At 39.5% G+C, this 16852-nt stretch overlaps 1 protein-coding gene across 2 annotated transcripts in view; it reads left to right on the top strand.

The window, feature by feature from the left end:
* Positions 1-16852, top strand: part of LOC123755938 (alkaline phosphatase) — a 59195-nt gene that overhangs the window by 35108 nt on the left and 7235 nt on the right. For both annotated transcript variants that reach the window (XM_069300215.1, XM_069300216.1), the window contains exons 8-11: positions 2672-2805; positions 5823-6021; positions 10920-11017; positions 16178-16301. In XM_069300215.1, coding sequence (XP_069156316.1) covers positions 2672-2805; positions 5823-6021; positions 10920-11017; positions 16178-16301 — 555 coding nt within the window. The remainder of the gene's footprint in view (positions 1-2671; positions 2806-5822; positions 6022-10919; positions 11018-16177; positions 16302-16852) is intronic.

Here is a 16852-nt window from a genome sequence, read left to right as displayed (position 1 = left end):
AGACATGGGTTGACAACAGAGGGGTAAGGTAGGTTACAGGGAATTTATTAGGTAGTGCTTCGTTTTTATCTTAAACTGGTTGAGAGAGGTACAGTCTTTAACATGGTTGGGAAGGTCATTCCACATTCTGGGTCCCTTAATTTGTAGAGCATTTTTAGTTTGATTAAGTCGTAGTCTTGGAATATCAAAACTGTATTTATTTCTGGTGTGGTGCTCATGGTTTCTGTTACAACCTTCAATGAAGCTTTTGAGGTCAGGATTGGCATTACAGTTCAGCGTTTTATATGTGTATAATACACATGAGAGAATGTGCAGTGACTTAATATCTAACATATTCAGAGATTTGAGTAGGGGTACCGAGTGATGTCTGGGGCCAGAGTTGGATAATGTCCTAATAGCAGCTTTGTGTTGAGTAATTAGAGGACGTAAATGATTTTGGGTAGTAGAACCCCAAGCACAAATATCATAGTTGAGATATGGATAGATGAGGGAGTAATAGAGAGTCACCAGGGCAGGGCGGGGTACATAATATCTGATCTTAGACAGAATGCCAACAGTTTTTTGAAACTTTTTTCATATATTTAGAATGTGTCCCTGGAAATTCAGCTTGTGGTCAATGAGAATGCCAAGGAACTTGCCATCTAATTTGTTACAAATTTGGGTATTGTTTATTTTGAGATTTATTTGATTAGAGGATTTATTGCCAAACAGAATATAGAAAGTTTTGTCAATGTTAAGGGTGAGTTTGTTGGCAGTTAGCCAAAGATGGACTTTATTTAGCTCAGTATTTACTGTGGCATTTAGAGCAAGGGGGTCAGGACTGGAGTAAATGAAGGTTGTGTCGTCAGCAAATAGAATTGGTTTGAGGTGTTGGGAGGCATTTGGAAGGTCATTAATGTAGATGAGAAAGAGAAGAGGGCCCAGTATGCTGCCCTGAGGAACACCAATGTTGATGGGTAGGGTGGGAGAAATTGAATTATTCACAGAAACATACTGGAGCCTGTCAGTAAGGTAGGATTTGAGGTATTGCAGGGAGTGTCCTCTGACTCCATAATGATGTAATTTAAGAAGGTTTTGGTGGTTGACAGTGTCAAAAGCCTTACGCAGGTCCACAAATAACCCAACAGGGAACTCCTTTTTATCAAGAGCTGCATGAATCAAGTTAATCATACTAATAAGTGCATCGTTAGTGCTTTTTTGGGTCTGAAGCCATATTGACAAGAGCTAAGTATATTGTGTTTGACTAGATAAGAGTAAAGCTGCTTGTAGATTAGTTTTTCAAAAATTTTTGACAAGTTAGGCAGGATTGATGTTGTAGGCAGGATTGTCTGTAGTTGTTAACATCTGTGAGATCACCACATTTGTGGACAGGTGTTACTCTTGTTTTTTTTAGAACGTCTGGAAAGGTTTGGAGTTCAAGTGACATGTTGAAGAGCAATGCAATAGCAGGGGCTAAAGATCTGGAGGCTTTTTTTGTAAATTAACGTTGGTATCTCCTCAAGGGCACTAGACTTGGTTTTAAGGGAAAGGATTATCTCATTGACATCAGTGGAATTAGTAGGCTTTAGGTACAGAGACTGTGGATAGTTACCTGTAAGATAGTCCTTAACATCAGTACTGGAAGATGGAATATCATTTGCAAGGGATGACCCAATGGAAGAGAAGAACCTATTGAACTCAATAGCAGAATCTGAAGCTGAAAACTGACCATCGTTATTGGACAGGAGTGTTGGTTTGTTATTTAAAATCTTCTTTGATCCCAATATTTGTGAAATTGTGCTCCAAGTTTTTTTATGTTGCTCTTTATTTGGGTAAATTTATCTTCATAGTATTTAGTTTTGGCTCATCTAATTATCTTAGATAGCAATAACGAGTAATTCTTTGAGAATTCTTTAGAGACAATTCCTAACCTATACTTCTTTTCAAGGTCATGTTTTTTATTAATGGACTTAAGTATTCCCTTTGTAAGCCAGGGATTGTTAAGCCTTTTGGTTGTGACTTGTTTTGTAAGCATAGGACAGTGGGTGTTATAAAGGCTAAGTAAAAGTGTAACAAGTTAACTGATGACCTTCGAGAAAATTTCTTGTGATGCTTCCATGTCTTGGTCTCCTATTTGCGCCTTCAAACGGTATTTTTGCAGTTCCTGTCTCATTCTATGATAGTCACGAAGGTAGTCTAGAATGTCATCGTCCTATACCTATATATATATATATATATATATATATATATATATATATATATATATATATATATATATATATATATTATATATATAATATGGGTTTCTATAATTGTGTTCCATGAAAAAATTCAGTAGGAGCCATGTGGAGGACTCAAACCCTTGACTGGACCCGATCGATGATGCCCTTTTCTAGTGTTAGCACAAAATCTAGAACTCTGTTACCCCAAGTGGGCTCTGTCCATGCAGTGTGAGAAAGGAGTCCTATATAAGGGACAAAAATTGTTCCCCTTCCAGTTGTGATGTTAGACTCATCTAGTCTATTGTCTCGTGGTTAAAATCTTCCACTATAAGAGCTTGGGCTTCAGCTGCAGCACTTATCATATTATGCAGCTCTGTAGCTTCCTCTGCTGTTGTTGTGACTGTCTTGTGGCGTACGCCCACCACATGGGGTCAAACACCGGCTTCACAGCTTCTCTTTCCCCCTTACAGGACTTTTCGGGGATATCCACACCCCGTACGAGGTGGACCGTGATGGTGGCCTGGATGGCACCCCAAGCCTGAAGGAGATGGTCCTGACGGCGATCACAATCCTGCAGAAGAGTCCCCAAGGGTTCTTCCTCCTGGTCAGTATCCTGCAGTGTCACTCAGCGCCCTGCAGTACAGTAGTCTTACGCCCGCCACTCACACTTGAGGATCCAGAAATATTCGAACGTCATAAACAGGGAGACTTGGCAGCTGGATTAACGAGCAATTGGCCTTTGTTTATGAAGACGGGCTGGAACAGGCTGCACTGTTTATGAACGAACTATTCTCAAACAGTGCTTCACTTCCTATCTCATCTCATCTCCATAAATGATCCACCCACTAACTGCAAATGTAAATAATTCCCGACAGAACATCTAATCTAACTTTATCTAAGGCTGTGTGAACAACTATATATATATATATATATATATATATATATATATATATATATATATATATATATATATATATATATATATATAATATATATATATATATATGTATGTATGTTGTTAAATATGACCGAAAAAGTGAGATTAATAATTCTAACGAATTTTCTCAATATTTCTTATGTTTCTTTTTACTATCGATGGTAATTGAAAAAGCAATTCTCCAAAATTAATTTTTATTTCTAGTCTGACACGACGCTTGAACGCGTTTCGAAATAACTTATTACATCTTCAAAGACTTTAGTTTACACACACAACTGTAACCTGAAAACACTAAACAGAGTCTTACTTCTACTTACACTAAACAGCTTAATCGTCTTATACTCGCATTTGGGTGAGGTGATATGGTACAACAGTTTTGGGTGAGGTGAACAAACTTGTGACAAATACAAGACAGAACACGAAACAATGGGTATTAGTTGGATATGAGAGCATAAGAATGGAAGTAACTGCAGAGGGCCTATTGGCCCATACTTCCTCTTGATGCTTCTATATTGGTTCGGAGTCTTGAAGTAGGTAGAATATAGTTGTCCATTAATTGGCTGTTGATTGCTGGTGTTGACTTTTTGATGTGTAGTGCCTCGCAGATGTCGAGCCGCCAGCTATCGCTGTACCTATCGATGATTTCTGTGTTGTTTGTTAAGACTTCTTAGGTGATGGTCTGGTTGTGAGAGGAGATTATATGTTCCTTTCTGGAGCCCTGTTGTTTATGCATCGTTAATCGCCTGGAAAGAGACGTTGTTGTCTTGCCTATATATTTAGTTCTTAGGCCTTACAGTCCCCAAGTGGGCATTTGAAGGCATTGACGACGTTGATCTCTTTCAAGGCATTCTGCTTTGTGTCTGGAGAGTTTTTCATGAGTAGATTGGCCGTTTTTTTGGTTTTATAGTAAATCGTCAATTGTATTTTCTGTTTTTTTGTCTGTAGGGATAATGTTCCTTTCAACAATATCTTTCAGGACACTTTCCTCCATTTTACGACCTGTCGAGAAGAAGGAGTACAGGCCGGATCACGATACACTCTGTTTGCTATCATCCCGATTGTTTCATCCACATTGTTTTACCAACGTACCTGTGGATGAAACAATCGGGATGATAGCGGACAGAGTGTATCGTGATCCGGCCTGTACTCCTCTTGACACCAGAAAACATTCTAAGGAAACGACTCTAAGCTTGTACTAAAGAGGCACCCTTCTTGAGCCCGGATGGGCACATGTATAAGCAAGTAGATGGGGTCGCCATGGGTTCTCCCTTAGGTGTCCTGTTTGCAAACTTCTACATGGGTACCATCGAACAGAAGGTCTTAGTCGATATGAACTTGAAACCGGCCATATACTGCAGGTATGTTGACGACATTTTTACACAGGTATCTGATGTCAGACATCTGCAGGAGCTGAAAGAGGCATTTGAGCGGAATTCTGTGTTGCGTTTCACTTACAAGATGGAGAAGGATGGGAAGCTGCCCTTTCTAGATGTAACAGTCATGGAAAGGAGCGGAGGTTTCCACACTGCAGTCTACACTAAGGAAACAAACATAGGAATGTGCCTCAATGCCAACAGTGACTGCCCAGTCAGGTATTAGAGGAGTGTTGTTAACCCCTGTTGCTTATGCATCGATTAACGATGCATAAGCAACAGGGCTCCATTAAGGAACATATAATCTCTTCCCACAACCAGACCATCACCAGAGAAATCTTAACAAACAACACAGAAATCATCGATAGATGCAGCGATAGCAGGCGGCTTGACATCTGCGAGGCACTACACATCAAGAAGTCAACACCAGCAATCAACAGCCAATTAATGCACAACTATATTCTACCCACTTCAAGACTCCGCACCAATATAGAAGCATCAAGAAATATGGGTCAATAGTCCCTTTGCAGTTACTTCCATTCTTCCCTTTAAATTACCCAATATATACCCATTGTTTCGTGTTCTATCTTGTGTTGAAAGTTTTGTTCACCTCATCCTAAACTGTTGTAACATATCACCTCACCCAAATGCAAGTAAGATGAAAGCTGTTTAAATTATAGCATAGTAGAACTCTGTTTAGTGTTTGCAGGTCATAGTTGTGTGTGTGTAAACTAAAGTCTTTGAAAATGTAATAAGTTATTACGAAACGCGTTCAAGTGTCGCGTCAGACTAGAAATAAAAATGAATTTTGGAGAATTGATTTTTCAATTACCATCGACAGTGAAAGGAAATATAAGAAATATTGAGAAAATTCGTGTTAGAATTATTAATCTTACATTTTCGGTCATTATATATATATATATATATATATATATATATATATATATATATATATATATATATATATATATATATATATATATATATATATATATATATATATATACATATATATATATATATATATATATATATATATATATATATATATATATATATATATATATATATATTTAATTTGTACTTGAAAAATTACTTGTGTTGAATACAGTGACTTAAAATTAATGAATGCATCTTGGGGGACATCATCCAGTGACAGTACGCCCGGGTATCTGGTAGCCTGGCGACATATGTAGTTATGTAGTGACTCGATAATTATCACAGGAAATATGACAGAGGTTAAGGAAACGAGGATCTGTTGCCGACACCGGTGTGTGTGACACTTGTGTAATAAAGCTGTTTCCATCGCAGGTGGAGGGAGGATTGCTTGACATAGCCTTGCACTACTCCCAACCCCGGAGGGGCCTGGAGGAGCTGGTGCAGCTGGAGGAAGCGGTGAAGGAGGCCCTGAAGGTAGTCAACCTGGAGGAAACGTTGTTGATAGTTACAGCCGACCATTCTCACGCCATTACCATGTCCGGATACCCTCCCAGGGGTAATGACATCTTCGGTAAGTGCCTGCTGCTTCCCCTCCCAACCTCCCCTCCTTTCAAGAGACAATCAGTGCTACACACACATTATTAATATTTAATAATACATCTTCAGAAGGATCCTTCAGAAGGATCTATGATGTTTTATTAAATACGAAAGTACTTAAGGAAATTCCCGTCTTAATCCTACCTTTGTGATCTGACGCTGTCACTTTGTTCATTACTTGTGTTAATTTCTTTGTGATTTACACACACACACACACACACACACACACACACACACACACACACACACACACACACACACACACACACACACACACACAGTATAGGTCCTTGGACCTATACTGTTTCTGGTATATGTAAATGATCTCCCAGATGGTATAGATTCGTTCCTCTCAATGTTTGCCGACGATGCAAAAATTATGAGGAGGATTGAAACAGAGGATGATAGTAGGAGGCTACAAGATGACCTAGATAGACTGAGTGAATGGTCCAACAAATGGCTGTTAAAGTTCAACCTGAGTAAATGCAAAGTAATGAAACTAGGCAGTAGAAACAGGAGGCCAGACACAGGATACAGAAAAGGAGATGAAGTACTTAATGAAACAGACTGAGAGAAAGATCTAGGAGTTAATATCACACCAAACCTGTCTCCTGAAGCCCACATAAAGAGAATAACGTCTGCGGCATATGCGAGGCTGGCTAACATCAGAACGGCGTTCAGGAACCTGTGTAAGGAATCATTCAGAATCTTGTACGCCACATATGTAAGACCAATCCTAGAGTATGCGGCCCCAGCATGGAGCCCGTACCTTGTCAAGCACAAGACGAAGCTGGAAAAAGTCCAAAGGTATGCTACTAGACTAGTCCCAGAACTAAGAGGCATGAGTTACGAGGAAAGACTGTGGGAAATGCACCTTACGACACTGGAAGACAGAAGAGTAAGGGGAGACATGATCACAACCTACAAAATCCTCAGGGGAATCGACCGGGTAAACAAGGATAAACTATTCAACACTGGTGGTACGCGAACAAGGGGACACAGGTGGAAGTTAAGTACCCACATTAGCCAAAGGGACGTTAGAAGGAACTTTTTCAGTGTCAGAGTAGTTAATGGATGGAATGCATTAGGCAGAGATGTGGTGGAGGCTGACTCCATACACAGTTTCAAGTGTAGATATGATAGAGCCCAGTAGACTCAGGAATCTGTACATCAGTTGATTGACAGTTGAGAGGCGGGACCAAAGAGCCAAAGCTCAACCCCAGCTAGCACAAATAGGTGAGTACAAATAGGTGAGTAGATGCTCAGTGAGTGACTGGAGTTGGAGGAGGCAGGAGTCACACTGCAGCAAGCTCCTGGAATATCGAATTACCTAAGTATTGGGAACAGGTTGAAGGCTACAGTGCTGTCCCAGGTTACATAAAGGTTCAGGGAAAGGAAAGGTCCTTTACATAAAGGTTCCCAGGTTACATAAAGGTTACATAAAGGGTTCAGGTGTAAAAGCAAATAAAATACAATAAAGAAGTAAAGGTGAGTGAAAATAACTGAGTTGGAAAAGTTTGTTTTTGTTCTAGAACAAAAACAAAGATGGCCGCCGCTGCCACCACCAGGGGGAATGTAAGCACACCAACAGATGATTGTTTCAAAGGATTCTCACCACAAGATATAAGGAAAGGAGGTGTTCTTGGCAGGTTAGAGTTAATTGAGGATATGCAAAAGAAGTATGAAGAAAAAGTGCTTAAATTGGAAGAGGACAATGGAGCTCTTAGGAGTGAGCTTTGCACTCTAACAGGAAGTATTCTTCAGCAAGGTAAGATTATTCTGCATTAACAGACAAGGTAACAAATCAGGAGGAGCAAATCAAGGAACTAGTGAAAGAAAATAAGGTGTGGAAAGTGAAGTGTGGTGACTTTGAAGAAATTAACAAGAAAATAGATTCATATGGTGAACAACTCCAAGGGAGGCTAAGGGCTAACATAGAGTTAGGCAAGGATCTCCAACTGGAAACTTCATGGACAACTCAAATAGAGGAGGTTAATAAAGAACTAGAAAAGTATAAAGAAGAAATAAAAGAGACATATGCGCAAGTTGTAAAAGAGAAAGAGACGATTAAGGAAGTGTGTTTGGAAGTCAAAACCAGAAATGATAAACAAGAAGCGGATCTTAGGCAAGCAATTAGGAAAGAACTGGTAACCAACAGTACACTGGTACAAAACACTGCAGATAGAAGTAAGTCCATAATAGTTTTTGGATGTTTAGAGAAGGAAATTTCATCTAGGGTGGACTGAGCAGCAGAAGAGATGAACATCATAGAAAAAATAGTAGGATTAGGAGAAGGCCTAAATTCAAAGGAGCATGTCAGTGATTTTAGGAGGGTGGGAAAATATGAGAAAGACAAGAACTGCCCCTTAAGGTTGACATTTAATGGAGTGAAGTATATGACAGAAGTGCTTCGGAATACCAGAAAATTGCAATATGGCGAGGATGGCAAACTTTGGTCAATAAGACAAGACCTCTTAAAAGAGGACAGAGAAAAGCTGAAAATGAACCTCATTGAAGCGAAATGTCTAAATGGGGATAGAAATGAAGAAGAAAGGAATTCTTTTTTCTACAAAGTGTCAGGGACTGGAAAGCATGTGAAATGGTACATAAAGACAGAGCAACAAAATCATTAAAGGAAGGGGGTGTAAAGAACAAAGGGAAGGGGAACATATTCCTGAAAGTAGTATATACCAACATAGATGGAGTGAAATCGAAAATATTGGATTTGAAGGATATAATTCAGCTCAAAGTTCCAGATATTGTCGCATTAACAGACACGAAACTTGAAGAAAATATTTTAAATGAAGTCGTATTCCCAAGGGGCTACTCAGTTTGGAGACGTCACAGGAAAACTAGGCAGGGAGGAGGAGGAGTGGCTGTGCTGGTGAAAGAACACCTGAAGGTAAGAGAGTTTGAAAACCCTCGAGATATTGACATAACGGCATTGCAGGTCTGGAATTAAGATGATAAGCTGATAATTTTAAATGCCTACAGTCCACCAGCAAGCAACACATGGACAAAGGAAGAACTGGACAACAAATGAGAGGGTCTCATAATGGTCATGAGAGAGATTATGGTAAGAGCTGACAAAGATAAACCCCCGATTGTTGGTACTGGAGGACCTCAACTTTAAGGCAATAGACTGGGAGGCCTACGAGGCAAGAACAGAGGACATTTGGACAGGCAGATTTGTAAACCTCATCTTTTAGACATTTATGTATCAACACATCAAGCAGGCCACAAGAACCAGGGAAGGGGATGTTCCGTCAGTACTGGATCTAGTATTCACCAGGAAAGAAGAAGAGGTATTTGACATCCAGTACCTTCCTCCCTTGGGAAAGAGTGATCACGTCCTCTTGGACATTAAATACGCTATGCGATATAATCTAGTAGAGAATGGGGGACAGTGAAACAGTTGTTAAACTCGATTTCAAGAGAGGACGCTATGGGGGAACTTAGTAATTTCTTTCATAAGTATAATTGGACAAACTTGTTGCTAGGCAAGGAAGTAAATGAGATGTATGTAAAATTGTGCAAAATTTACAATGAAGGCACACAAACATTCATACCATAACAGGCATGAAGACCTAGGAAACAGGGTTGGTTAAACAGAAATTGCGAGAGGGCCAGAGATCAAAAGACACAGGCATGGAATCATTATAGAAAGAGACCAAACCCCCAAGCATACCAGCGATACAAAGATTCAAAAAACAGCTACACGTCAGTAACGAGAGAGGCAGAGAGAAACTTTGAGAACGGTATAGCAGACAAATGTAAATCAGATCCAGGTCTTTTCTATAAATTCATTAAAAGCAAGCTGCAGGTAAAGGATAATATTCAGAAGATGAAAATGGGGGACAGATACACGGAAAATGAAAAGGAAATATGTGAAACATTAAACAAAAAGTTCCAAAGTGTGTTTGTACAAAATGAGATCTTCAGAGAACCAGACACAATAAGAAGTCCAGAGGACAGCATAGAGCACATAGAGGTGTCTAGAGACGAAGTGGAACAAACGTTCCTGGAACTAAGGAACTACTATGCTATGCTTTCTAACTTCAAAATTGTTATTAAATACATGGATGGGGAAATACTAAAGAAATTGTTCACGACTTTTGTTAGGCCAAAGCTAGAATATGCAGCGGTTGTGTGGTGCCCATATCTTAAGAAGCACATCAACAAACTGGAAAATGTGCAAAGACATGCTACTAAGTGGCTCTCAGAACTGAAGGACAAGAGCTACGAGGAGAGGTTAGAGGCATTAAATATGCCAAAACTAGAAGACAAACGAAAAAGAGGTGATATGATCACTACATACAAAATAGTAACAGGAATTGACAAACTTGATAGGGAAGATTTCCTGAGACCTGGAACTTCAAGAACAAGAGGTCATAGATTTAAACTAACTAAACAAAGATGCCAAAGAAATATAAGAAAATTCACTTTCGCAAACAGAGTGGTAGACGGTTGGAACAAGTTAAGTAAGAAGGTGCAAGGAGGTCAAACCCGTTAGTAGTTTCAAAGCGTTATATGACAAAGAGTGGTGGGTAGACGGGACACCACGAGCGTAGCTCTCATCCTGTAACTACACTTAGGTAATTACACTTAGGTAAGTACACACACACACACACACACACACACACACACACACACACACACACACACACACACACACACACACACACACACACACACACACACACACACACACACACACACACACACACATATATATATATATATATATATATATATATATATATATATATATATATATATATATATATATATATATATATATATATATATATATATATAATACACACATACACACGCGAGACATATCCCTACTGAGTCACCCACAACCAACAGGTGTGGTGAGGAACAAGCACGTGACAGACGGTCTGCCCTACACCACCCTCATGTTCGCTGTTGGTCATGGGTACAACTACACCTGGGATGGACACAAGGTAGGTGGCTCGTGTTGTGGCCAGGCTGTGGCCTTGTCTTATGACATGTGTCTGTGCCATGTCTTCTGCCTCTGTATCCACGACTCTAAGTATCCGTATTCTATGTTTACTTCACTAATCTAACGCCGTGTGGGATATTTCCTAGCAGGCATTTAATTGTTTTTATTCTTGATTTCTTGAATTTACTTTAATTTAGATTATTTCAAAGTGGACTGTATTTAAAAGTTTATCCTGCTAGGTGTTTACCTGGTCACAAGTGCAGGCGGGGGAGGGGGGGGGGGGGGGTTATATACATAGCTTATTAATTAATAATGCAAATTATAATAAGCTACTGAATAATGTTCTACTGTTAAATGTGTTAGTATTACTGCAAAATTAGATTAGAACAAAGTGGCTAAACATTGGTCTCAGCTGATTGGTGGTGTGAGAGCTGGTCCTCCAATCTCAGACTGGTTTGCCACATGCGGTCCATCGTGGACCTAGGTTAATGACGGCTGTGTTGTCCTTGTTGAGCAAGGAAGCGACTGTACAGGTTATATAGGTGTTAAAGCTCTCTGGGATTTCTTCAATTCATCAAAGGTTACCTGCCGAATATTTACATTGTGAAATGCATAACAATGTAATCAATGAATGTATCATGCATAAATTGAGATTGTTTAATTTATGAGACCAGGCTTACCCTTGTTTTGTTGTTCTTAGGAGTCCGAAACAACTAATCTATCTAATAGTTAACAGAGTATGTTAGTGTCTAGTGTCAGAATTTCCAACACGCCATATAATTGTTTTGATTGTTTTCATTATTATTTCTGAAACTATTTTTCCTATCAAAGTCAATATAATTTAGATTTTGAAAGAAATATTGACCATGCATTAAATATTTTAAAATACCTTCCTGTACCATTCATACCTAAGAGAAGTGGATCTTAATTCCCCCCAAATATGTGTAATATTGTATATATTGTACTGAAAAGTATATTTAATTCTGTAATGAGTATGTCTGACTGCTCTGTATAGTGGCCAGGGGACGGGCAGCTTCACGTTCCTTCCTCTGGAGAGCTACCTTCTCAAAGGCAGCTTGTTCTTTCAAACGTTCACGTTCGGCGTTAGCGAGTTCTAGCTTCAATTTCACGGCTGCCAAGGCGCTCTTATCTGCAATTAGGTATTGTTCATGAGAATCTGCTGTAATAACATCATTATCCAATAGATAATCCAAAATGAGATTGTGTAAATCAGTTTTAGTGGTTCCATGTGGTGCTGTAAGGTTGTACTCATTTACTAGAGTCAGCATCTCCGCCTTGGTGGCACGAACTAGTGTGCTCACTTCATCGTTTGGATTCTGCCTAAATGTGGAAAGACGAAACATAGTGAATGATAGCAAATATATGCAAGAGAATACCCAAGTGGATGTACCAAAATATGAAATGTCAGCGTGACAGGATGACATGGCAACGGTAAACTATCTTGTTTAAACTTAATAACCAAGGTTGCAATTAACTTTAATAAGTGATCAAGATCAAAAATGAAACTAAGTGTTTCAAGGAAGTAGGGAATCTTGTACCCGGTACTCTATATGACGAGGTTAAGGGCAAGAGGGATCCTACTTTAATTGTGAAACAATTGTATCGAAGGTAGTCCAAAAGATGCAGGGATTTCTTACCTTGTCTCTAAATGACGAGAACAAAGGTAAAAGGTTTCCTACCAAACTAGATAGTACTTACAGAATTAACAATCTTTGTGCTCTGGAAAAGAATTTTAACTCCCTACCTGTGTAAGTACCATATCTCTGACCGACACATAGGGGTGCGAAGTGTCAATTAATGACAAGAACTGCTTATAGGTGTCCCAACCTTACAGCATAGTCCGTACGAGAAGAACTTTGGCCCTCTATATCCTCCTACGCTTGGGTTGTAAAGATGTGGGCGTACTTGACCCGAAGACAGACCAACCAAAGTACCAGAGTACCAAAAGGGGTGATCTGCCTGAATGAGAAGTCTCCTGTAGGGACGAGAATAAGGTGGAAATCACAGGCTATAGCAAAGATTATGGAACAACCAATCACGAGTATGACTGTGGCCACTAGACACCATGTAATCCAAAGTCATCCAACAATCATATAATGCTACGTCTGGAAAGCAAACAGTATGAAGCACCATTAAAATTATTCAAAAAATAAGAGTTCTGAAAAGTTAAACTTGTAATAAAGCCAAGTACAGTTACCACAATTTTAAGTGAAGGGTCTAGAAGCATTACCTGAGCGAGGCATCCCGGACAGGCCCCCAATTTATGACGAGAAAAATTGGTGTTCGGGCAGTCTCAAGAGCAGATGGAATGCCAATCATATAAACCTAAAAAAACAAAAAAAAGTTAAGACTGCAATTTGTCTTCATGGTAAAGTAACTGTAGGATAAGACAGAGGGAAAAAACATTTAAAAATACTTTACTTTGATAGAAAACTGACATTAAACAATTTACAAAACATAAAATAATATCCAGGCTTGGCTCTAATACAAAGTGTGCAAAACAAACAAGATGAACAATCAAGTTTACATTACGTTAATCTATATAAATAAAAATGGAAATGTTCGTTTGTTCAAAATCGCTAATCTCTGAAAGTTCGTCACCGATTGATTTGAAATTTTTACACAACGTTCCATTCGAATCCGAGCAGATTTTTATATACATACTATATAGATGTCCCATCTGTGAAGGAAACAAACATGCTTTTCCTGAAAAACTGTGTTTTTCATGTGAGGGAAATCTTCGAAACTTCATTACCGATTGCTTTGAAATTTTGACACAACGTTGTATTCGAATAGGCGCGTCTTTTTATATATATCTACTATATAAAGGCCTCACCTGTGACAGGAAAAAATATGCTTTTTTTGAAAGACAGCGCCATCTGTTGGACGTAAGAGCAACACACACTGTAATCTCCGAAAGTTCTTCACAGATTGCTTTGAAATTTTGACACAATGTTGCAATTGAATAGGCGTGTCTTTTTATATACCCTTGGAACTGGACACTGGTGCTGCAGTGTAAACATTGTCTAGAGATTGGGCAGATACGTTGCAATTGAATGTAAAACCAGGTAAAAAATCATTAAGTGCATATGATAATATACCGATTAAGGTCTATGGCAAGGTGTCGGCAAAACTAGGCTATAATGGAAAAGAAATTGTCCAAGATTTTTATGTAGTGGATTCACATAATCCTAGCCTATGTGGTAAGGATCTCATGGAAAAGGTGGGAATTTTCTTGGCGGGCCTAGATGAATTGTGGATAGTTAAAACAATTAAAAGTGCCGAACATATGTTACATAAATATTCAGTGGAGGCAGGTAAGCCAATTAATAGCATGGTGGCAAAAATTCACCTGAAAAGTGGGGCTTCACCTAAATTTTTCAATGCAAGAACAGTTCCATTTCATTACAAGTAACTGGTAGAATCAGCCCTGGAAAGGGATGTAGCAGAGTGCATCTTAGAGCCAATTACACATAGTGAGTGGGCAGCCCCAATTGTACCAGTGTTGAAGCCAGGTCGGAAATCCATGAGAATCTGTGCAGATTTCAAGGAATTAAACAACCCCATTCACTGTGAGGAGTACCCACTGTGAGAAGTACCCACTGTGAGAAGTACCCTGATGGAATCTATGTCTTTTGAGGATATTTTATTCCAGACGATTAGGAAGGCAACTGGTAAAGATCCCAGATTAAATCTGTTGATGAAGTATGTCAAATATGGTTGGAATGATAATTTATTATTATCAGTGTATGCAGCAGTAAAGGCTGACCTTAGTATTCACCAGAATGTACTCTTGTATAGGAATAGAGTGGTGGTGCCTGGGGAACTAAGATGTAAGATTTTGGAACAGCTGCATGTAGGCCATAATGGCATAAATGTTATGAAAGCAGAAGCAAGAAGTTGGGTTTGGTGGCAAAAAATAGACCAGGATATTGCTGAGGTAACAAAAAATTTTCATATTTGCTTTAAGAATTATCAGAAACCACAGGCCCCAGTACTGTCTTAGCCATACACTGGGAAACCCTGGTCTAGACTTCATATAGCTTATGCTGGACCTTTGGATAACAAATATTAACTGGTGGTGGTGGATTCATACACAAAATTTCTGGATGTTCATGTGTGTAATTCCACCACATCATCTGTAACTTGTGAACTAGCAGAGAGAGAGCAGTGAGATCCTTGAAAGAAGGGTTAAAGTGGTTTATGGAAGGTACTATTAATACAAGGCTTTGTAGATTTTTATATAATCAAAGGAAAACTGTTCATTCTACTACTGGTAAATCTCCTTCTGAATTACTGTTTAATAGGCACTTTAAAGTTCACATGGAAGCAGTAAAGACAGATCCCGATAAAGAGAAATCGGTAACTAGCTTGGCCAGTCAGTTGGCTCAGGGAGAGGAATTGTTGTTTAACGAGGAAGATGCAGTATATGCAAGGAATTTTGGAATTGGGAAGCCTTGGGTAGAAGGAAAAATTAGGGAAGTCTTAGGACGCAGGAATTTCACCATGCAAGTGCAGAGTTTTGGAAATATTAATTAGAAAAGATATGCAAATCAACTCATGCTAAGCTGAGTTGATGCTTAGCTAAGTAAGCAATTGTTAGCTTCAGGGAACTTTGAATACCCTTCAGGTGGGGGTGGGGCAACTAGTGATACCCATCCTAATTATGAAGGGATAGCAGCACCTGCAGGAGACCGGGAGGCAGAGCAAGGGGCAGCAGAGGGTAATGGGGATACAGTTAACCCTATGGACTCTGCAGTGAGTAATTCAGAAGAATGTTTCCAAGAAGTAACAGGTTTGGACCCCCAGTTGAGAAAAATCAGGAAGAGTCATACGACCGCCTGATAGACTTAATCTGCAGAAGTAGAGTTTAATTAAAAGGGGAGGAATGTTAGGATTACGTACTACACATGTTAAGTGTAGCATGCTTTGAACAGATGCTCTTTTGTTTATAATCTTGTAAATAGTAAGTTATGTACCGGATACCTGTTGTTGTTGTTGGTTGTTGACAATAAACCATGTGGACGAAGATTGTTTCTCTTCCGTCTTAAACATAACATGTGTCAAAATGTGACACTATTAGGACAGATTGTTCATAGTAAGAAACGACAGTAATAGTGATAATGTCATACCTATACAGGTGACGAGGCCCAACTTGACAGGAGTGGACACGGGACACAAGGACTACGTGGCTCAGTCCTCCGTGCCCACTGTAGTCGGGGAGGAGGCCCATGGAGGGGAGGACGTGGCCGTGTATGCTACAGGTACAGAACTCACTTGTTTGTTGACTCTACACAACAGCTCTGCTTCTACATTGTGTTAGTCAACTTATACGTGACTATCATGCGAGGTTATCTTGAGATGAGTTCAGGGCTTAGCGTCCCCGCAGCCTGGTTCTCGACCAGGACTAGCACAGTGGTGGACCCTGCCTGTCATGTTTGTTTATGTGTGGCATGTGGCAAATGGACTAACTGGTATATATAAGAGCACTTCTGTTACCTGCTGTAGTTGAGTGCTTCTTAACCCACAACACATTATGTGGAGGACAGATCTATACGAGGTCCTGTAGCTGTGGTGTGTGTGTGTGTGTGTTTACTATTTGTGTCTGCAGAATCGAGCTATTAGCTCTTGGACCCCGCCTTTCTAACCAATCTATTTTTTTCTTTTATTATGTCTACTACATATATATTTCTCTAACACACGCACACACACACACACACACACACACACACACACACACACACACACACACACACACACACACACACACACACACACACACACACACACACACACACACACACACACACACACA

Source organism: Procambarus clarkii, chromosome 43, assembly GCF_040958095.1.
Source record: "Procambarus clarkii isolate CNS0578487 chromosome 43, FALCON_Pclarkii_2.0, whole genome shotgun sequence".
NCBI lineage: Eukaryota > Metazoa > Arthropoda > Malacostraca > Decapoda > Cambaridae > Procambarus > Procambarus clarkii.
This window is presented reverse-complemented; position numbering and strand designations above follow the sequence as displayed.